This window comes from Gopherus evgoodei, chromosome 17 (genome assembly GCF_007399415.2).
Source record: "Gopherus evgoodei ecotype Sinaloan lineage chromosome 17, rGopEvg1_v1.p, whole genome shotgun sequence".
Lineage (NCBI taxonomy): Eukaryota > Metazoa > Chordata > Testudines > Testudinidae > Gopherus > Gopherus evgoodei.
This window is the reverse complement of record NC_044338.1, coordinates 9,874,659-9,899,059: the sequence shown is the minus strand read 5'-3', so window position 1 is coordinate 9,899,059 and position 24,401 is coordinate 9,874,659. Positions and strand designations below refer to the sequence as shown.

The 24,401-nt window shown below is 36.7% G+C and overlaps 1 protein-coding gene across 2 annotated transcripts in view; it reads right to left on the bottom strand.

Moving 5' to 3' along the window:
* Window positions 1–24,401, bottom strand: part of NLK (nemo like kinase) — a 105,887-nt gene that overhangs the window by 18,566 nt on the left and 62,920 nt on the right. For both annotated transcript variants that reach the window (XM_030536227.1, XM_030536226.1), the window contains exons 4-7: window positions 7,847–7,953; window positions 5,826–5,911; window positions 4,693–4,902; window positions 1,491–1,592 (exon numbers count right to left, since the gene is read on the bottom strand). In XM_030536227.1, the coding sequence (XP_030392087.1) occupies window positions 1,491–1,592; window positions 4,693–4,902; window positions 5,826–5,911; window positions 7,847–7,953 (505 nt within the window). The remainder of the gene's footprint in view (window positions 1–1,490; window positions 1,593–4,692; window positions 4,903–5,825; window positions 5,912–7,846; window positions 7,954–24,401) is intronic.

The window sequence follows — 24,401 nt, the reverse complement described above, 5'->3', positions numbered from 1 at the left end:
AGGACTTAAAACAATTTTATTTTTAAAAGGTCTGCATTTAGAATGCTGGGTATAGGTTTGCTCATAACTTCTTGTGACCAGGTGCATCTGTAAGCAAAACAGAGAAAATAAACACTCCTGTTTCAGACCTGCAAAACAGGCAGTCTGGTATTAATTTAAAAAAAAACAAAAACAGTACTGTATATTTTAGAAGACTAATGGACATTCTCCTGAACAGTTTGCAAACCAAAAAGGCTTATTTTAAAACTGATAGAGAAGACCCTGAGAGCATTTCTACAGTAAATATAAAAAATATCCCACAACAGTGTAGAGGCAACTTGGATTGAACATGGTTAGGAGACAGGAACTCCTGAGTTACAATTATGTAGCAGTGTGTTCACAAAACACTAATTTCTTTCGTATTATTGTTATTGTGACATGAACTAGACTTCACATTAATACAAAGAATAAAAACATACATGTATCAAATTTTTCAGTGATATAAAGTATACACGTCATGTTTTCTGTTCATTTTTACCATCTGTCAGATAACTGATGGCATGTTCTGTTTCCACAGAACCCGATATTACAGGACGAAAGACCTGCTGATCTAACCTCTTATCAATATGGAAGCGTCTCAGCAGCTTTCTGAACTACACTATTGATTTTAATCCATGCCTCTCCTTACATCCTCCTTTAAAGCGACTGTCATGATATTGCCTGTCCTCCTAAAACTGCAAGATTTTTGCCCATGCCAGTCAGAGAAATATTTGTGAGGTTGCAGCTGCAAGTGCAATTTACAGATGAAAAACTGCTTTGTCTCAACAGTATTTTGACTAGCTGCAATTTTGATCAGTGCTAATCCAAGAGCCATCTTGGGTAAATCAGGATTGGCTAACAGGCAGAGGCAACATGTTAACAGATCATGTTAATGAATATAGATGGGTGAGATGCTTACATAAATTATTTATAAAAGTACAGGTGACAAATAGGAACCACCGGTAAGAATGGCAGGTGGTGTTTTTAAACTTCTCATAACTTCTTACATAAAAGTTACATTAATTATTTTTGCTTTTCCCCATGAACTTCTTAGACAAGTTTATCTTAATACAACAGGGAATTTCACAGAGATGAAGCTAATACTTTTACTGTACAGATGTGTACAAAATAATAGATCCATCTTTTACTGTATTGTATGGTGTCTTGCTTTTTGTTGGCCTGTCAGTTACCAAGATGGAAAGTCTGAGGGTCGAAAATCCCACACAGAGGAAACACTGAATTTATAAACTCCGACTGAATGACAGTTTTGAAGAGGACAAGAGCAGGCTCAATAGATTGTGCATGCGTGCACACACACCAATGAATTTTTTATATAATTATTATAAAAAATTCATTCGTATATACAATATGTGTGTGTGTGTGTGTATGTATATATATATATATATATATATATATATATATATATATATATATATGTGTATATATATGAATGAATGAAGTGCAACTCATACCTGTTTATGAGGACCCCTGAGTATGTGCGCCTTGGCGCCTTCACAAGCCGTCCTCATTGCTTCCAGTGACGGTGTTCCCAATAGATCTGTGATCAAATCCAACTGTAGGTGTAGAATACATACATTACAGATTAATTTCAGAGATATGTTTATCTTTGAATTCACACAAAGTGGAACAATGGATTTGTAATGTCTGATTCAGTCTGAAATAAGCTTCTAAAGTTAAATTTTACTTTTAATAAACTACATAAATGCAATCAGTTTTAAATAGACTCTAAAATAAAACTAGATTAATGGCAAAGGCAAACAAACTATTCACTACCATGTTAGTGTAGGTTTATGGAAACGTTTTATTGTAATTTAAAAAAAACTAGATTTACTCGGTTATAATTTTTGAAAATACCATTTAAAATCTGTTATGCATACTACAAACTGAATGTCTAGTCTTGTCTGAATGTCAATAGTACACCTCAAGGCAGAGCAAGGAAAGATAGGTAAAAACAGCCATATACAAATGCACATAGATGGCAAAATATTTTTCAGTGATAAAACAACTTATGAACAGAACTACTATGCAAAGTATTATATAAAGTCAAATTCCAGTGCCCTCAAGTGTGAGAAATTCTTGTGTGAACAAGAGTGCTTAGGCTGTTTAATGTCACTTTAGAGCAAAGAATCAAAACATGAAAAATGTCTGTAACTGAACCTGCTTTAGTTTTCTTTTTAGATTAAATGTTCATCAGTAGATATTTAGGCTATGTGTATTCAATTTTGTGCAGCCTTTTAAAATTAGATGTTCTTGAATTTAAATTGTCCATTAGATAAAGAATGATTTCATCTCCTTTGCAGAACTGCTGATGTAAAGAAATGGTGTTAAATTACATGAACGGTGAATTTGTTTGGAAGGCAAGAATAAGTAAAAGTAAAAGGCCTGCCCAGGACCAGGGAAGAGTTGTCTGGTTTTGGGTAGTGAGAAAGCAAGTTAACTGTATGGGAGGAGTTGTTAGTATTATTGTAGTGTCAAGGAGCCCCAGTCATGGACCAGGACCCTATTGTGATAGGTGTTGAACAAAAACAGAACAAAAAGATATTCATTACCCTATATACCTTAGATAATGCCTTGTTTTGAGTTTGTTTTGTTTACATTTCTTTATTTGTGTAAGCAATAAATACTTTATAGTAGGATGCATGTACAGGCGTGTGCATGTACATGCATATTTATGGTGGAAAAAAAGACATTGCCAAATGCCAGGTAAAACTTCTTAGAAAAAGTCAGTGGGCAGATTAGCACCCAAGTGCCAAATGTACCTATATGATCATTATGCATTGAGCTAATGGATCAACTGCAAAGCTTTCCCTGCAGAGTAAAATCACTATCATTGTACATGACAACCCACTTTGACTGGCAGTACAGTACTTGTGGCACCTTAAGAGACTAACAAATTTATTTCAGTATGAGCTTTCGTGAGCTACAGCTCACTTCTTCGGATGCATGGAATGGAACGCACAGACAGGAGATATTTATACACACAGAGAACATGAAAAGGTGGAAGTATGCATACCAACGGAAGAGTCTAATCAATTGAGATGAGCTATCATCAGCAGGAGAAAAAAAAACCTTTTGAAGTGATAATTAAGATGACCCATAGAAGGAGTGAGGAGAACTTAACATAGGGAAATAGATTCAATTAGTGTAATGACCCAACCATTCCCAGTCTCTGTTTAAGCCTGAGTTAATTGTATCTAATTTGCCGTCTCTGAGACTGCTGAACTCGAATTAATATGCAAATAATTCATCCGAAGAAGTGAGCTGTAGCTCACGAAAGCTCATGCTGAAATAAATTTCTTAGTCTCTAAGGTGCCACAAGTACTCCTGTTCTTTTTGTGGATACAGACTAACACAGCTGCTACTCTGAAATAGGGAAGTGTGATTATTGCTTACACACCACCAAAACATTTGTTGCTGTTAAAGCTTCCAGTCCCCTGCAAAGATGAGATCATTTCCTACTCTCCAGCAGAGATCCTAATCTATAAAGGTGCCTCTTTGCACACACAACACTTTTGCTTGGTATTGAGTATATGTCTAGTGCCCCCCTCTCCCCTCAACAACAACAAATGATCTTTAAGTATAGGTACTGAAGTAGTAAAACAAATACCTATAAACGTAACCAGATCGGGGAAACGAGATAGCTCATGCGTTGTGGTTTTCTTCTTTTTGAAACTGGGAAAGTATATATTGTAAATTACCCAAACATAAATGTGTAAATATGAAACCAGCAATACCACTGTGGAATTAACTGATCAGATCCTTAACTGGTGTAAACTGATATAACTATCAGCTTCAATGGAGCAATGTCAATGTACATCAACTGAGGATCTGGCCCACGTCTGTAGTTTCCCCGTATCGTTAACATTTAACTATAACTTTCTCCCCTTAACCATATTTAACAGCTCAGGGGACACACAACTGTCAGACTTTCATCTTTAAGTCACTGGATTGCATTCCTATAACATCCATAGGTACACTGGCGTTTCAGCGGTCGATTTTAAATAAGTCGATGGTCTCGGTAGAGTTCCTACAGGACAGCTGTTCACACCACAGAAGTCACCACTACAGATGAAACCCTTGTTGATGTGTTGCATCTGAGACTATCACCTTCATCTTGAGAAATGCTTCTTCCAGAACAAGACTGAGTAACACCAAAAGGCTTATAAGGCTTTGTTTATTTATTTGTTTAAAAATCTTATGTTTAACAATCTGAAGGTTTCAGTGTTCGGGGAGTATTCCGATCTACTGTTTAAAGTCATTTTAAAATCATGAATTATATAACAGATCAAAATATTGGTTAAATTCATGTATTCTGAATTCTGCTAAAACAATCCTGAAGCAATCTGACCATTCATCATACTAATTTAGAAAACATAAAATTGGCAATTAAGTTGAAATGCAGCACTGTGTACACAGTATCAGTATGTAAGTATCAACTGAAACCCAATAGTTTTTTTTCTTGTTGCTAAATGTTAAAATCTGTTGGTCTCAGTTAGATCATGTTCACCTTATTTCGACACAGACCAAACTGGAAATTTTTGCCTTTGTGTAAAGCAGGTGATACAAAAGCAGGTTTGAGGTTCAAATGTGATGATTTCAAGGAATTCTGCAGGACACTGTAGTGAAGACTTTTACAGTGAAGTTTAGTTATACCTGCTGAATGGGACTTTGGGCCTGAAACAATATTCTTCGACCAAGTAGTTCTGCAAAGATACAGCCCACAGACCAAATATCAATCGCATTGCTGTAGTGACGGCTGCCCATCAGGATTTCCGGAGCCCGATAATACTGAGTGACAACTTCCTGAGTCATGTGACGAGATTCATCTAATTCTTCCACCCTGGCCAATCCAAAATCACAAATCTAAATTGAAAAGGTAAATAAATAAAAAAAAAATTACCAAAACACTTAGTGCATTTCACACAGATATGTCTTTAGTAACAACGTATAAAATCCCAAACCAGCATTGTTTTAAAAATCTGCATATTGCAATAACTGCATAAGCAAGCTTTACTTTTCTTTTTTTTTAAATAAAGTGTTTGTTTTGGGGGGGCCTATTATGTTATTTAATTGCATAAATATTTAAATACCTAAAATATCTAAAATAATTATTTCGATTTTCTTGAAGTGACAATATATTTTTCAGCTGGCATTACGCTGTTAAGTGTAATATTAAAAACCCAATCCAGCATTTTGCTCTTAAAAGATCACTGATAACTTCCTGGGCTCAAAATGATTCATTCCAATACAAGTTTCCTTTTTTGATAGTGCTCCTTAACGATGTCAGCAGTGAGATTTGGCCTTTCCTGTCACTACAGAGTGCGGCTATTCTTAATTTTTTTTAGTTTCTTTTTATTAGGGTAAAGGAAAAAGTAGCCAGCCAAGATTTTCAAAACAAGGACCTAATTAAATTAAAAACAAAGAAAGCTGGTTTAATTACAGTAGGGCACATTTCCTTATCCTTAAAAGTATAAAAATAAATTAAAGGAGAAATCTCCAGCATTCACTGCCATCTTCATGGTGGCAATGTGTTACTGACAGTGCTGTAGCAACATAATACAGGCTTTTCAAAACCGCTAAGCACACAACAGTTCCCACTGAAGTCAATGCAAAAAATTTTCTGTCCATATAGCTTTACTCTTGTTTTTTTGCGGGGGAGGTGTGGGGCTGCTTTTACTTATGAAAACACTTAACTGGGGAAAGATTTAATTAACTGACAAATCTTTTTGACCACGACCCCTAATATATAATGAACTGGACAAATTTTAAATAAATGTAGATACCACCTTAAGAACGCAGTTGCTGTTCACAAGTAGGTTCCCTGGTTTAATGTCTCGATGTAAAATCCCAGCTGAATGTAGATATTTCAGACCTGAAATATTAAACAAAGTAAATATATTCTCTACTATAATCTATGACTGAGGACATTTTCCTGAAAGGCACCATAAATCCTGAACTTGCAAAGACTTATGCATCTGTTTAACTTTACACACTGCTAGTAGTCCCACTGACTTTAACTCACTACTTTACTACTCAGGAATGAAGTTAAACATATAAATAAGTCTTTGAAGGATCCAGGTCATAGAGAGTAAATTATTTAAGACGACATACTTTTTAACATACTTTCTTCCTCTGTTTTCCTATAAAAGTACTCATATTACTGTATAAAATTATAATTATATTATAAGCAGTTCTTATGAATAAACATGTCTATTTCAATTACATAATTTCTGAAGCACTAATATGCAACTGAAGCATAACGAGAAGCTTTTAAGAGGAGTGTCCAAGAGGAAGTAGCATGAGGCAGTACAATATACGACACATATTTTGATTTGATGTAATTATTTTAGAGCTCACAGTTGCTGTGATGACTTTCTGTTGTTTATTACCTTGTAAACTGGTGGGCAGATACACCAGTCGTGGAATGTAAAATAAAGTCCCAAACTACAGTTTAGCCCAAGGCCCTTTATTCAGGGCTAACTTTATTACTACAAAAAAATTTCAAAACAAAACAAAGCAACCCACAGCATCTGGTCACTGCCACTAGAGGCCTTTCAACTTTCATCAGGCTGGGAGGGGAGAGAACAAACCATTCCCATGAGTTATTCCCCTCACAGCTGCTTCCCCTGTACTTTTATAGTCTCCGTGGTTGCAACTCTGGTCCATTTTAACAAAACAAACAATTCAGGAAGCACCTCACTAAAGCTCATCATGGAGTAAGTGTCCATGAAAGGAATGATGTCAGTGTGAAGTTCACTAGGTATTGGAAATGTAGCGGACAAAAACTAGTCAATAGAAAGGTGACTAGATTCTCACTTAGGGATATGGGACAAAATGGGTAGTGCTGAGGTCAAAGGTCAAGTGACCAGGGCAGATAGAATAAAAAATTATTCACAGAGCTCTCTGAAGAGGCTCCAATTGGCAGCATTACATTGTCATCTTGATGGAAATTAAAGTTGATGTGCACTACCACTTACTCTAAAGCCAACTCACAACAGGCACAAACACAATTTGTCCTTCAGAGGGATAAACCTTTCCTCTGGTTTAACAGGCTTGGCTGGGGGACAGTACCGCCTTTGAATGTGTTTTACACCTCCTTGTTCTGACATTGCTGAATATAACCCAATAACTATTTTTATCAAGGAAAAATGGCTTCTGTTTATTTTCACCTGATTTTCATTGCGGGTGGGGAAAACAAAAAGAACATATGGAAAGTGAGGCAGTTTAGAACTGATTACAAGTCAGAAGTCCAACTCATTAACCTGAATCAGTAATTTCTGAATCCACTGAAAGATCTAAATTTATAACCAGTATCATAAGATTATTTGTATTGAGCCAATTTTCTTGGCCATTTCTACAACCATTTCAGTTATGTTGTTTTACAATATAGCATCATATTTAGTTCTGGCTAAAATGTATTCACCAGATAGGATGGCCTCAGGTGTCTTCTCTGCACCCTAATTCAAAAGGCCACTTTACTTCACAAGATCCATTGTTTAAAAAAATCAGTATTGTGCTTCATCTTTTCAGTAACCATTAGAAAAGTCATTCAGGTTAAAACACAAGGATTGCCACCTTTATACATATAGTACGCTAAAAAAGCATCAAGGCCCAAGAGCTTTTTGTACACATTTTCTATTCTTTCAAAGACAACATTAAGTAACAAAACAATTTATTAAATATAGCTTGTTCTACACATTAGTGAGGCAAGTCTTGGGAGTAAAAGCTCAGAAACTATGAAGAGAAAAATTACCAAGTAAGAATACACCACTTCAATATTGTTTCATCAATTTTAAACAGAAGTTACCTCTTAAAATCTGGTAAAGAAAAACTTTGACATGATCCGAGCTGAGTGGTTGAGGAGAGACGATAATCTTATGGAGGTCACTCTGCATCAATTCGGTGACAACATATCTTCAAGTTATTAGTTAAGGAAAGTACAGAAAGTACAGCATATAATCCATTTGAAACAGTTACTCTTGCTCATAAGAATTTAAAGTCTTATAGCTCAAAGCCGTAGAACAAAAGAATAAAGCTTTTTGACTGATATAATAGAGGTCAAATCTCCAGACTTCCACAAGAATTACTTGACAGTTTAGTTACAAGAGAAAACTTAATTATTGAACAAAGCCACATTTATACTTACGTATATACGTTACAAAACTATCTGAAAGCCAAAATATGGTTCATGAAGGATAAAATGCCCAGTATTAATATAATCGTATTTTTAAAGCCTGTAATTTTGAGCTCAAAATTCTTATTAAATAATAAATTACATGCAATTCTGGTGGCCTCATCTTAATCCTTAGTGGAAATTTATCCACATCACAAAACCAGACCAGTTGATAGAGGTCAATACAGCCCAAGCAGGAGTGTTGTACGTCAGTAGTGCACTGCTCTTATAAGAAGTTTGTACAGTGCATTGTGTCAGCTCTACCTGTAGTATCAATATTTTACTTCCACAATCTCCAAATCTCCTTCCATACACACACACACACAAAATCACTGGTTGCAAATCGCTTTCAAGTTCTAATTTTAAAAAATAGCACCTCTATGTGGAAGAAAAGGCAAAAGCCACCAACTGGTGTGCTGTCACACACACAAAGCAACAGGTGTAGGAGCCTGCTGGCGATTTACAACAGTAGCTGAACATTTCAAGTGCTGTTATTCTTGCTGACATCAATGTAGAGATGTAAATTAAGAAGGGGGACATGTTCGCTCAGAAATTGCAAAATACTATCTTTCACAAATGGAAAAATACAGCAGAGGGACCACAGAAACACCACTATCAGGAAATTGATGAAGTTGTCAATTTCCTGAACTTGGGGGTTATGGACAAAAAAGTAACTCTTAAAAAACCCAAAAAGGGTACCTTGGGTGCTGAGGATAGCTGCTCACCACATCAGACGTATCTACTTACTTTACTGACACATTTTTGCTCATGTCAGCAGCAAAGAGCATACATACCTGCTGAAAAGCAAATTGTATTTTATTCTGCCTCCTGCATCAACAAAATTGCCAGCTAAAAAACTGATTTGCACTCTTTATTGTTGATGAGCGTCTGCAATGATGGAAAGTCTGAAGTAGAGCCAGTATGTCTTGATTTTCAAGTAACAGGTTAAAGCAGCAAAGAATCCTGTGGCACCTTATAGACTAATAGACGTTTTGGAGCATGAGCTTTCGTGGGTGAATACCCACTTCCTCAGATGCATGTAATGGAAATATCCAGGGGCAGGTATATATATGTGTGCTAGCAAGCAAGCTAGAGAATACGAGGTCAGTTCAATCAGGGAGGATGAGGCCCTGTTCTAGCAGTTGAGGTGTGAAAACCAAGAGAGGAGAAACTGGTTCTGTAATTGGCAAGCCATTCACAGTCTTTGTTCAATCCTGAGCTGATGGTGTCAAATTTGCAGATGAACTGAAGCTCAGCAGTTTCTCTTTGAAGTCTGGTCCTGAAGTTTTTTTGCTGCAGGATGGCCACCTTAAGGTCTGCTATAGTGTGGCCAGGGAGGTTGAAGTGCTCTCCTACAGGTTTTTGTATATTGCCATTCCTAATGTCTGATTTGTGTCCATTTATCCTTTTCCGTAGAGACTGTCCAGTTTGGCCGATGTACATAGCAGAGGGGCATTGCTGGCATATGATGGCGTATATTACATTGGTGGATGTGCAGGTGAATGAACCAGTGATGGTGTGGCTGATCTGGTTAGGTCCTGTGATGGTGTCGCTGGTGTAGATATGTGGGCAGAGTTGGCATCGAGGTTTGTTGCATGGATTGGTTCCTGAGCTAGAGTTATTATGGTATGGTGTGACTGGTGAGAATATGTTTCAGGTTGGCAGGTTGTCTGTGGGCAAGGATTGGCTTGCTTGCTAGCACACATATACATACCTGCCCCTGGATATTTCCATTACATGCATCTGAGGAAGTGGGTATTCACCCACGAAAGCTCATGCTCCAAAACGTCTGTTAGTCTATAAGGTGCCACAGGATTCTTTGCTGCTTTTACAGATCCAGACTAACACGGCTACCCTCTGATAAGTAACAGGTTGAATTTCTAATGGTGACGGTTCAGAAAAATCTTATTTTGATGTATAAACTGAGCGAGTTTGATAAGAGAATAAAGAAACATACTATGTTCACCCAGCTGCTTTTCAGGGGACAGCCGCGTTCAAAATGAAAAGGGAAATTCTGGGATTTGCTGTACTAATATACAAGTAACTTTATCTACTCACTGTTGCAGATGATCAGTCAAATATTGTGGCCTTATTTTCAATACACTGTTATTATTTATATTATAATAATGCCGAGAGCCCCAGCTGTGGTTAGACAGTAGTGGTGGGCACAGTACAAACATACATTTAAGAGATACTCCTGGGCCCAAAGAATATACAATCCAAGTAGCCAAAAAAGGTTAGGAGGGCACAGAGAGGAAGTGCCTTGCCAAGGCCACACATCAGGTCAGCTGCAGAGCCAGAAATAAAGCATATGTCTCTCAAGTCCCAGTCCAGTGTCTTCTTCAGTGAGTCACACTGTCTCATTTGCAATTCAAGCTAAGAGAATTGCAATCAGCTCTCCTGTGCTTCGAGGTATAAGCGGATGATCTGCAGGGGACAGGAACAGCTCAACTTCCACCCACCAGAATTCAGCACTGCACAATTGTGAGGGGCATAATGTTTTTCCTGCCTTCTTCTGAAGCATCAGGCCACTCCAGAAGCAGGATAACAAAATGTATGGACTAATCCAGAAGAGAAAATTCTATCTTTCACACTTGACACTTTGACTTTTGGAAACATAAATCCTTATGAATGAGACATAATCCAGTAGCATTCCTATCTGCTGTGCACCAGCCATGGCAATTCTGTAAACTCTGCACCTTTCAGTGGGATTTTCAAAAGTGTTGACCCTAACTCTGCAGCCACTGAAGTCTACAGGAGTTTTACCAGTGATTTCAGTGGGAACACCACTAAGTCAATGCTGAGTTGAATGCTTTTTAAAAATCCCACCTTTAACCTGTAAAACCACTAGATCGTCTATGCATCCACTACCTCAATACTTACAGCTAGGCTAAATCCTCTGCTAAATAACTCTGCAAATGACAGCAAACTAACTGTGAGATAGAGTTCAGAAAAATATCTAAGATAGTAAATTGATAAACAGACGAGCCTTGTCAGGAATTTCCACCCCTTCTTCTTACCACACCTTGGTTAGTGAATCAGCACAGTTTAAACCTCATGTACGATGACCCAATAAGATCCTTTCTTCCCCAGCCAAATGATTGCTTACCCCACCAACCCTGTCTGTTGTTTCATATAAATTGCCATTCACTTCATTCCTTTTGAGTATCAAATTTTTTAGGTCCTCTGTCTAACTAGGTTTTAGACAATCTAAGAATGCATTCAATTTTTTTAACTAGTACAGTACTAAAACCTACCAAGTTATATTTAATAAATTAATGACACATCACATAATTTTCTAACAAAAACTTCCCTAGAACTTCTCTCATAAATGTAACGAGAGAAGTTCAGCAACATTGCAATACAATAATTTTCAGTTTAATAAAGCAGTTTCCACTTTGCAAAGGCCTCCTTTTAATAGTTATGCCAGCTTTTTTACATTTCATTTTACCTGCTGGCTGCAACTTATCCTGAAATTCTACAGTTTCCAATAAAATATTCAAAAACCCAAAAGCAATACTGTGCACTTTATTATAAGATTTCTGTTTTGCTATACCACAAATCCTCCTAAATCTCAATCCCTAGCATAATGTCTCCCAGATGTCTCAACTAGTTGCCATGCCAACTAAAGCCGCTTAAATTAAATGAGGGCCTGAAATGGCACCTGCACCACTCCAGGTCTGTTGCGCATTAAATAAAGCTCTCTTGACAGGGGCTCAGAGGTGCCATTAACTTGAACAGCAGCTATCTGATTATTGTGTCTGGATAATTTAATGAGGATCTCTAAACAAGAGTGAAAGCAGGACTTGCTCAGTGTATCTGTCTTTTGCAAATGTGGCAGCCTCTTAAACAGCTGGTGTCCAACCAGGTCAATGTCTTTGCTTAGGCCTGTTAATATTTAGCTAAAATAACAGGCTGTGTCTAAAGCTATGGGATTTCAATAAAATATTTTAACTGACACTTGCATTTTTCCTATTTAAATTGATCTATAATATATGCTGGCCAGTAGGAGGTCACTGGAGCTATATTACTCAGCTAAAGTGAACATTACAACCAGATGAAAATTGCTACTGACAGCTGTAATTAGTTAAGTAGCCATATAAAATTAGAACTACAAAGTGTACCAGTTCACTTCAGACAATTATAAAGGAAAATGCGGAGCACAATAGACCCTCACTAATTCACACCAACTCGGAGACCCATCGAAATTAGTAAATATTGCAGATTGACAAGTAAGCAAACAAAAACCAACAATATTGCATGAAAGTGTACTTTGTTCCTTGGATGTATTAACTTAATTTCAATAATGTATAAACATAACTCACGTCCTATAGCGAAGGCTACGTTTTAGTCACAGTCATGGACAGGTTACAGGCAGTAAACAAAAATTCACAGCCCGTGACCTGTCCATGACTTGTACTATATACTTCTGACTAAATCTTGGGGAGGGTGGTGGCCTAGGGGTGTTGCAGGTGCTTGTGTGGGAGGGGTGGCCCAGGGGGCATTGTGGGTGCAAGCAGTGGCACATGGCCTGGGACCTGCGCTGGTGCTGATGTGGGGGGTTTGGCAGGGCTGGCAGGCTCCCTACTCAGCTCCGCACCTCCCTGGAAGTGGCAACATCCCTTAGCTCCTAAGCGGAGACACAGCCACACAGCTCTGCACCCTGCTTCCTCCCTGAGCACTGGCTTCGCAACTCCCCTTTGCTGGAAACTGTGGCCAATGGGAGCTGCGGGGGCGATGCCTGCAGGTAAAGGCAGCACACAGAGCCCCCTGGCCATGCATCTCCTTTAGAAACGAGGGATGTCATTGCTTCCGGGAAGCCCCCCTGAGGTAAGCACCGCCCAGAGTGCTCACCTCCTGTGCCCTAACCCTCTACCCTGAGCCCCCCTCCCAAACTTCTGTTGGGGGGAGAGAGTGGCTGGGGCAGCCCCTGGGCAAGTCACACAAGTTGTTCAGGCAACCCCCAGGTCAGATGCACCTGAAGTCATGGAAAATCACGGAATCCATGACTTCTGTGATCCCCGTGACCAACTCGCAGCCTTACCTATAGTATATTGACAAGAAAAGAAGTCTCAGAAATCTCACATTTAGGTTGGGAAGAGACCACCATGTTTTGGCCAAGTTATGGGGTATGTGGATTAGCAGAATATGAATTAGCAAGGTCCTGAAGAAGTAAATGGTGAAAGATGTGTTCAACTGCTATGTTACCATGGGAAAAGGTTTCAATAGTTTATTTTCTAACCAGAGAAGTTCTTATAATTTTTACATTTCAGGATGCCCTTTGAAACAGAGACAGGAATTCTCTCACTCAGCCACTTTAGCACATTAGGATCATACTAGCCCAATCTGTGGTGCCATATCTGTTTCTTCTTGCCACTTCCCAAATGCAGTAACCCAGTCATCATAATTCTCCTGTAATACGCTTGTTTCATATTAATATCAAAGTAAGAAAAGGCTGGGCTGGTTAAGAATAGTATAAGAATTAATGGAATAAAATCTCATGAAACTTATTTCTATATATTCTCAGTTATAGTGAAAAATATGCTGGCATTTTCTCTCAACCTATGTTAATTATTAACTGGCAGTGGAATCACCATCTATTACGTAAGGGGTGTTGTAGGCTCTGTTCTTCTGGTTGGCAAGAGTAAAATCAGGGCTCTCTGATGCTCTGTAAAAACCACTAGTTTGAAAATCTCCTATTTAACTAGTGGTATAATGGGTGAAGATTCATTCCCTGAAGATATGGGAAAGGATGTGATAACAGAACATGGCCTGTGGTACTGTGATAAATTACACCACCTATTTTAAGATTTTCTAAATCCTCTCAATTATATCATTATTATTTGGACTCACGATTAAATTAATTTGATGTTTAAATGGGAAATTCTTCAAGTGCTCATATTACTATGCACGTGTTGCAGTTTACAGCTTTGATACAGCACAGTATGCATGTGAGGCTTCAGTACAACTATTAAATACAGCCATGCATAAAAGAGAAAGCAATGTAAGAGGCAGTACAAATTAAGGGGAGAAGTATTTTTATGGATGACCTACTGATACACAAGTTACTACTGATTTTTTAAAAAAAATAAATACCTGCAGACATTTGGAATAGAGAACATATGATATTGAGAAAGTGACAAAATATTGTCAAGTATTTCTACACAAAGCTAACATTTTAAGACTTTCCACATTACGTAATTTGGATTTGCTCAACAGCAAAGTCAATCTTGTAGTCACGATTTAAGTCAAAGAAGTGATTAACGATAAATGATGCAATAAGAGTGGACCTTGTGTGTGTGTCGGGGTGGGGGCTTATGGTCAAATAAGTACTTGATGAAATAACTGACTAAATAAAACTACGCTCAATGTATACATAATCTGCAACAGGAATAATGATCCAATATTATGCACATTAAAAAATAAACTTCAAGGTTAAATAAAGAAAAATCTGTGTTTAGTACTTATTCAGGTGATGGAAATAGGACTCCTGGGTTCTGTATGAATGGCTTGTGTGGGCAAGTCAATTAAGAGTACTTTGGATTAGCCTGTAAAATGGGTAGATCATCATCCACCTTACAGGGATATAATGAAGCTAATTTGTAAAGCACTCAGATCCTGAGACTAAAGGGACTATATAAGTGGCAAGTATTATTTAACTTATCACAAAACTGTCTCTTATTTTAAAGCATATATATTTTTAACACTTTCAGGAAATTTCAGGTGGCTCCAAGGTGGCTGCTAATGAATCACCATTTTGTAAAAACTGACAGGGGTTACTGTGACTAATATTCATGTCATTAATAAGTTAAAGCAAAGAAAAACAATGAAGCTGTTTTGTTTGATATTTTTCAGCATGTATACAAATCTCCCTAACTTTAGGCACATTTTCTAGACAGAAGCAGTTTCATATTCAGACAATACTAATGAAAAACCTCACAAAACCAGTATTTGGCTACAGTAAAATAAAATCCCAATAAGTAGATTGTTTCTATAAAATGAAAATTACATAGAAAAGATACAATTTTGTTCTGTTAACCTATTTTTATTCTTGAAAAACTATGTGCCATTAGCCAATGCATGCTGTTAGCCATTTTCAGTGGTGTCAGTGACATTCATGCAGGTGTGAACTGATACCACTGATCAACAAGAGGCCTGATCCGTGGAAACAACTTCCATGAGAGGCTGACAAAAATTTTCTGATGTCCATGTCTCAGAAATCTTAGCGCTTAATCACAATGCAAGAAGCAATACAAAATGCCTCTTTCCTGCATCTTACTGCTGAATTTGATTACTGTCCCTTCTGAGTTTATGTCAGATCATTAAAATATGCTTCCCTTATGCCCATATAACTAATACGATGACAGAAGTCTGAAAATGGAAATTGTTTTCAACTCACATGTCTGAGAACATATATTTTAAAAGCTCCACCCATTTGAAATTCTGTCACGATATTTCAAACGCTGACTTCAGTGTGGTCATAGATAAAAAGGTATATTTACTCTTACTGTTGGTTCAGCTATATATATAAACTTAGATTCTTTACTAATTAGTAAATGACTGTATAATTGATCAGACTGGGCAAAAAAACCCACATCACTTTGGTTTATCATTTAGGGTTAGACTCCTGGCTATGAATGTATACTTCTATCTGGCCTCAAACGATAACTCCTTTGTCAGTGTGGTGTGTTTGTGCACATAGACAGGAGGTTCTAGGATTTATATGTTCAGTTCCACGTGACATTATCCAACAGGTACTCCCGCATTTGGAACAAAGGTATTTCAGTTTTCCTTGATGCATAAAACAGATTTTCAGTCCATAGCAAAGGCCCTTCAAAAAATACGAAGGGAGGAAAAGGCAGACCTTACTCAGAAAATACAGAGGGTGGAGAAAGCAGACCTTAGTTTATTGGTTTGGGAATATCACATTTTCAAAAGGTGCAAGCACAATGTCTATGAAAGAGGGGGAAGAAAGAAGGATGAGTAACAATGAGGGAAGGAGAAGACAGAAATTCAAAGAATAAAAGACTACTGTATAACATTTTGAAAAGGTCTTGTGAAAGAATGAGAGGTCAGTGTACTCTAATGGGCACTCTGATAGTGTGACCAGTCATCCTTCTCATTGGGAGCTTGAATAATTTTTAAATGATACATTTGTCCATGTCTCATGAAACACTGTCAGAGAGCTCTTAAGACAGAATGTGAAAGTCTGCTGCACATCTCTTCCTGCAGTGCATCAATTCAGGTTGACATATGATTGACAAAAAGTGACAATATTGTTAATCTTCAGCTGCTTCTGGCATAAGCTTTAAATCGAGAAAATCTTAAGAGAAAGAGTGACTAGAGAAGCCCGCAATAATTATTGGCGAAGAAGGAGAACATCTGTCTTTCTCCAGTTGCAGAATTCAATACTACAAAAGATTAGAAAGCAATATTCTGGATTGATACTAGAAAAGTGCTGTACTATTAATTCAGATGTTCCAATAACCCTTCAGTGCTATACAGAGGGTATACAACTTCTTATTAAGACATTAGATCTCCATCTTCTTGACTTATAAATTTGAGCTGTTATGTTGTCTGGATGGATTGTTCAACATTGGAATCTTATGACTAAATATTTCACTCAACTATCTGGTATTTATTGTAGAGGATAGATTCTTGCTCCATATTTTCCATGAGGATTGAGTATTTTATTGCTAGATTCCCAGGTTTGTTATTTATATTATCTTTACATATATTCTTGTTTTGATTTTATTTCTATAAATGTTATGCCACTTTCAGTAAAGTTTTTTAAACATAAAAAAGCGAAACAAAATTAAGTTATTCGTCAATGCAATAACATCCACTACAACTAATGGTCATGAATCCTTGTAAAAAAGTTCATATTCAGACTGCTTTAACCAGGTAATTGACTGGCACCTGTGCATATTTTAAATGGACTAACATTTTATAAATGGGTATCTATGTCACCCTAACAGTTGGCTATGAGTTTAGGCATGTCATACCACCAGAATACATATCTAAACGTGGTAACAGCGGCTAGATTTCTGCACGTTTTTTTGTATACCATTTCCATGCCTACGGTTATGGGGATATGCCATCAACTCCAGCTCAGAAATGGATTAACGTTGAACAATCAAACATAGCTTCTACACCTGTGTAAATTGTTACTGCTTACGTATGAGCCTTAGTGTTCTGTTGGAGGTTAGCTATGTGTAAAGTAGAGTAATATGATGAAGTCCGTAAAAAGCTTCTGCTTAGGACGGCAAAGAACACCTGCAGAACATGACAAAAATGCTAAGTTTCCCAGTCAATAGCTTGGAGAGGTGTGCAAAGCACACATGTAACTTATCACAGAAGCCCATGTATAATTTCTCACAGGTAAGAGCTTGAGTGGTACTTGCAGCAAAAACAAAAGCACAGTTCAAATTTCCATCCACATATAGATGCTACAACATGGAAATAAACTGAGTAATGTTAGGAAGTATTTTCGGTGCTATTTTCTCTATAAAAATATAGAGACTAGCAAATGCCTCAACCATTGACTAAGGATGTCTTTATATCTGACTCCTCAGTAGGTTAGACCAGGACAATTATATTAACAAACAGGTAAGATATACTGAATGTTCATCACAGATTTTAAAATGCAAAAACTTACTTGTTACAAATTTAGGTAACTTAGAATATACAAAAATTAGAATATGTTATAAATAACTTATAAACGTTAAACCTCACTAGCTTCTGTGTAATAAGAGAGGAACATCAAGATTATCCAATCTATTTGGCAGACCTCTTAAGAGAGGAGAAGTTTTCACTGCTGCCAAACTACCTTTAGTCTAAGGATTTACATTTACTTGGGACAAAGGGCCACCTCCCTAGAAGCTTCTTTAGATATGAAGTACATGCTTCACAAGCAGTCACATTAGATTTTATTACTATTATATTAAATAAAGCATCCTCCACAAGCTAGAGATAGATGGTTAATAAATGAGTTACATATAAAAGTAGAAAGATTTGAATCAGACATGAAAGAATGAGAGTTTTCTAAAATAAACACTACACTATAGACATCAAGTCCAAATTACATAAAATTAGTGTGTACTTAACTGCACTCCTGAACTAGGGTTCCTCTCAGCCTTCCTACTTCTAATCTTATGACACTACTTGTTTAATTGGAATCAAAATAGCTAAATCAACACATATCACTTAAGTTTTTAATAGCTATATCAAAATAGGACACTCAATCTGAAATAAGCCTTAACACAAATATGCACTAAAATAAGGGAAGTTGTGAATTATAATTCATTTAATTATTGTGTTATACTTAGCTCTGAGTAGACCAGACAAATTCTTGGTTTTCAGAATTGTAAGGCACCCCCCAATCCCCGGCTAACAGTTCTGTAGTCAAACCCACAGCCTGACCTTCTATTCATTCCTTTAGAGGAGCAATCCAGTCTTTAAGTATTCAGGCCTTAAATTCACTCACCAGATGAGCTTGGGATTTTGCTTATTCACCAAGGAAATAAAAGATTCATCCAGATTGTTTTCACTGACATCTCCCTTTCCCAGAAAAGCTTCTAGGTTCCGCATCTTAGAAGTTTCCTTGGCAAATGGAACGCATTTAATATAACATTCAATGGCATCTGCCCATTAAACTTCACGTTCAGCAGCACAGGTACACATCTGCAATGTGTGCTGTTACTGCACTTGGCAACAGTGAAGCAATTAATTCTACAAAACCTCAAAGGAAATTCATATACAGACATTAAAACAACATTCCATATTAAACAGAGTGCAACTAAAAATGGGTTATTAGGACTAGAATTCTCTTATACTGACCTACAAACAGCTTTTTAAAAAAAATTGGAATGTTTCCATTTACAAGAGATGTACAGAGGTTTACAGGTGCATGTTAAAGTAGAGGGGATGATGATTCCGCTTTTTTCCTTTTTTAAACTTTAGACATATCAAGAATGCCAAGTCTGGTCTTCCTTAGTTTTGCTGGCAGACTTATTTTGGGGAGGTGAGGGGATTGGAACATATGTATTGTGAAGTTTTACATTTTAAAAGGTGCGATGTTGAACCTTCAAAAGTTCTACAGGACAAGGAACCAGGATCTACATTTTGTGAAGAGATTTTTACCCTAATTTTCATTATATGCAATACATAAGGGAAATAATGTACCTGTTAGTTTTTTCCCCTTGTGTCTACTAGCAAAGCCAAATACTTGGGTATGGCTCCTCCTTACCAACAGATGGAATTTTTCAATGACATTCCAGATGTTTACTATAGGCTTGCCAATGTGAAATCGTAAGTGGAAAATCACTATAACAAGTCACTAAACTAATGCTCACCCAACCTCTTGAACGAAATCTGAGTATCAAATGGCAACAAGCAAAGAAGTTGGACTGGCAAGAAGCAAAGAAGTTACCATCTGGAAAATGTGTGGTGATTTAAGGAAAAAGAGTTGGCAGTCCCTGTCATTATTTGTTAATTCTTCACAAGGTCAGACACTTCTTAAAAAAATTCAAGTTCCATAAAAATTTAATTACTGTTTCCCTGAATTGGACATTGTATGAACAGTAACGACAATAACTTCTAGAGCTATTTTCTTAAAAATAAACTGTTAAAAATTTAAATGGACAACTTCAAGTTCACTACCATTAGTAGAAACAGAAACAAGGAAAAAACAATCAACATATACAATGAAGCTCTCATACATTAATTTCACTTCAATACCTCTATGGTGAGTATCCTCAGTGTTCAATTGTTGCAATGGTTTGTGTCAGGAAGTTGACTCCCAGAACAAACGGGTTAAAATAATAAACTTCCTAAGCACCCAAAAATAATGAATTAACAGAATCTACTTGAATAACAAAATTTAAAATACTACTTATGTGCACTAAATCTATCTAAAAATTAAAACAAACCCATTAAAAGTTGTGATTTTAAAAAGCAAATATGAACTGGTGCATTGATTGTAACAGATTTTAACCAAGTATGCCACTTGTCGCCTCTGTAGGACAATCATTTCCCTGGAAAGGAGCAATCAGACCACTAGACAAAATAGTTTCATATGAACAATACAATCCAAACGTCAAAAAACTAAAATCGAAACTCCTATGTAGAGTTTTATAAAACACTGTCAAAATATACTATCCTTAAAATCAGTTTCATTTATGAAAAAAATGAATGCCTCTGTTCTTTTACATATAGTATTGTTCAAAAACATCTATATAAAAGATTATGGTCACCCAATTTAAATATTCCCACAGAGGAAGCAATCCTTAACCTAGATCTGATTTATAACTCATATGACACGTAATAAAATGAGGGCATTTAACTAGTGCAGATAACTGAAATCCAATTTATGAAGATTATTTGTCTCAGACACTGCTGTCCACATGAAAGAAATAGCTATGCACACTGATGGGAGTATTATCTATCATTCATATGAAAGAGCCAGCCGCAAAGTATATCCAATCTTTGCAACCAATAACTTGGTAAGAAACGGAAAGTTTGCACGCGCTTCGGTGAGAATCATTGACCTTGAAATGTGTTCATATTTTTCTTCAGCAATCAATATAGGGTATTATACAAAACAAAATAATCTTTGCTTGGGAAATATACTATCTAAATATAAAAAACTGAATTTTCAGCTGGTCAAAAAAATTGTTAAATTGGTCAAAAATAGAAAAATAACTATAACCTGATCAACCAGTAAAAACAACCTTCCAAAAGCCTAGCAATATGCCACAAAATTCCAAAGAGCTCAGTTAGAGGTTGAAACTAAGTACAATAAAGCTTCCTGCAGGATAAGCAGAATGTATAAATGAGCAAGTGTGGGATATTGAATTAATTAGTTTCAACTTTAGCACTACCATCTATGCAGGATATCATTGCAGAAAAATATCAGTATACCTAGTTCTGAATACTCACAGATGTTATTTTGTGTAGAAATTTAGGGGTTTTTTAATATAAAAATATAGGCAACACAATCATTTCCCCAACAAAAGTATTTTGTGTGTGTGCATCTACACATATACCCTTCTTTTTAAAACTTCTGGAAATGGTTTGCAGCCATCATATTGCTGGAAGTTTAGAATGGCTATTTCAATATCATGGACTGCCCTCGAGTTGCCCAGCAGGATTTGATAGTGTAATTTCTGTCTCTAGTCAGTTTATAATTCACAACAAACTGGTATAAATAAAAACTGGAAACAGAAAGCTAACAAAGAGCTGTAGTATGATTGCAAGAAATGCTTGAACAAGCCAAATCACAGGAGTTTCCTTTCAACTCTTCTGCATTTGGTTTAAATCTTTTAACATTTGCTTTTGTTTATAATAAAAAGATGAAAGTTAAATGCTTAGCAGCACAGGTCAGAACAGCCTAAAATGCTACCCAAGGAAAAGCTTTCGGCTCCTTCTGAAACATGGTCACTTGAGCAACCTCTCAGGCAACTGGAGCATGATCCAACCCTATCTGCTCAGAAGGGCTCAGCCTACCTCAGGGGTTCTCAAATGGGAAGTCGGGACCCCTGAGGGGGTTACGAGATTATTACATGGGGGGAGAGGGGTTGTGAGCTGTCAGCCTCCACCCCAAACCCACTTTGCCTCCAGCATTTGTAATGGTGTTAAATATATTAAAAAGTGTTTTTAATACATATGGGGGTGGGGGTTGCACTCAGAGGCTTGCTATGTGAAAGGGGTCACCAGTACAAACATTTGAGAAGCACCACCCAGCTCAATGCGGTCTTTTTTTTGTTTTTTTATTTTTTAAGACATAGCATGAAATTACCACTAACTCCACAGTTTCAACCAGGAAAGGCATTAAAACTAAAGAGAAGAGGTTATACTGTTCAGTTTAAGATTTCTGCACAATAGCTGAGTTAACACAATTTAGACATGTTACACATACTGCAAAATGACCCCTGTAGTCACGGTATTACCAACAAGATGCAAAGGCAGTTTTAATTTTTGTATAATTATAAAATAAAATACATGCTGTAAATAAACCAAAATTACGTAAGCTTTAAATGCTACAGAAGGTTCTTAAAATAATAATCTGACTACTTTAGGAATATATTTATCCTCTCTCTCTCTCTCTCTCTCTCTGTCTCTCTGTCCCCCCCCCCACCCCCCTCTGACTGGCCTATCCAAAATTTGGGAGTCTCTTTGCAGAAAAAGTTCAGTTAAAAATTATCCCCAAATCTTGCCTACAAGATGAAGGTGTAAAACCACCACAGACATTACAAATTTAATATAGGTCATTCTTACATGACCAAGTTTGAATCTGATTAGCCTTACCAATTTTTAGTACTATAAGAACCACTTTCTTAAGGTTCTGCAAGTTGAAAATGTTAGTTTTTTATTTTTTCTATTATCCTAAGAAAGCTAACTTTTACTAGAATGTATCAGTTCATTCTTGAATGCCTTTTCTGTTTCTGTAATTAACAATTGCCATTCTACTCAGATTCTCTAAGTGAAAAGCCTGTTTTCACAGTCCCATTCCAGCCCACAACACACCACTTTCCAACTGAAGGCAGCACTTTGTATTCTTGATAACATGACGGAAATGCCTGAGTGACCATTTAGTTTTATGCCACCTTGAGATGTAGGATCTGGCCACTTATGCAAGCTGAGAAATATTTAATGAATTACACAACCTTGAGAGTTACACAGAGGAAAAGTACTGCATTCCACTTTGTAATTATATGGAAAATCCTGTGGAAATAGTCAATCCTGTTTGATGAATTGGGTACTCTTAACCCACAAATAAATCCTGTAAAGATTTTTATGCTTGACTCAGCCAAACAAACAACAATCCCTTGCTTTATACAAGTATGTGTTATCAAATCATTACTTACAAAGCTTTTATTTTTATATTCTGACCCAACTGCACAAATGCTTTAAAATCAGCAGTTTATTGTGAAGCTACAAATTAGCGTTCAGTTTTCTTAGCCCTCAAAGGTGTTTGGGGAAGTAACATATCAACATACAATAAGTATACAGAAAACTCATATCAATCCAGACTAGTCTAATGAAACATTCAATATTTTGGGTAAGCAATTGCTAAGCACCAATTCCAAGACTGACATCACCTCTAATTCCAGACACGGAGAAAAATATACATTGCAATGGTAACTTTGCAAGATAGGTGTACAACATAGGTTTTTAATAACAAATAATTTTTCTAGTCTAATAAAAATAACCTGTTTTTTTCCATTTCTCCCTCCCTGCCTCAAGTATCAGAGTGAAACATAATAAAGCAACGGTCAAACCAAAAGAACTCTGATAAAATAAACCAGACTGAACAAGGACACTGACAACTAACTTAACAGATGCTATAACATGAAGTTATTGCTTGGTGTTTGGTCGCATGTTATAGCAATGCTGATGGGAAAATAAACGTATTTGGCTTGCAACATTTAAGGAACAATCATCTTTTGGTACTTTTTTGCAAATATTTAAATTAATCAGAGAAATAACTGCTGCAATTTTCACTTAGATTTCCTCCTACTATAATTTTGAAATGAATAACGACTATAATCTTGTATCTGCTATAAGTCTATAATTTATATCAATTCAATGAGAATTGCTGTGACGGATATGAGGAATCCTTACAACATATTACCACAACCAACTTGCCGAAGAGCACATTCCAAAATGGTGACAGAGGCAGGAATGGAACCCAGATTCTTCTTCCTGCCAGCCTTTTGCCACATGCGCTGAACTTGCTATTTCACGAATTAGATGCTGAATGAACCCACAGATGTAGTTTTAATTAAGCAAACATATGGTATTTCAATTCATAACATGGTGTCATATCTTTACGCAATACCCAGTCTCAAACCCTTAAATAATTAAAAGCTATAGTTAGCGCATGAGGAGGAAAAAAAGCAAATTAAGCTTTTTTACAGACAGTATCGAATACTATGCCACTACTGGTTGACAAATTAGATTCAATGGTGTGAAAACACAAAAGCAAGAAGATACCATGGTCTCCATGGAATTTGTTATTATTTCCGTCCGACTGACTTTTTCCTCAGCTAAAACTACATGTACCCTACAGGCACATACTGTATATTAACAGTACAGAGATTCTCTTTCTTCTTCGGCTGCCTTAGGGAGACATTTATCTAAATATTTTCCTACCAAAAAGATAAATAATCTGGAAAATCAGCCTAAA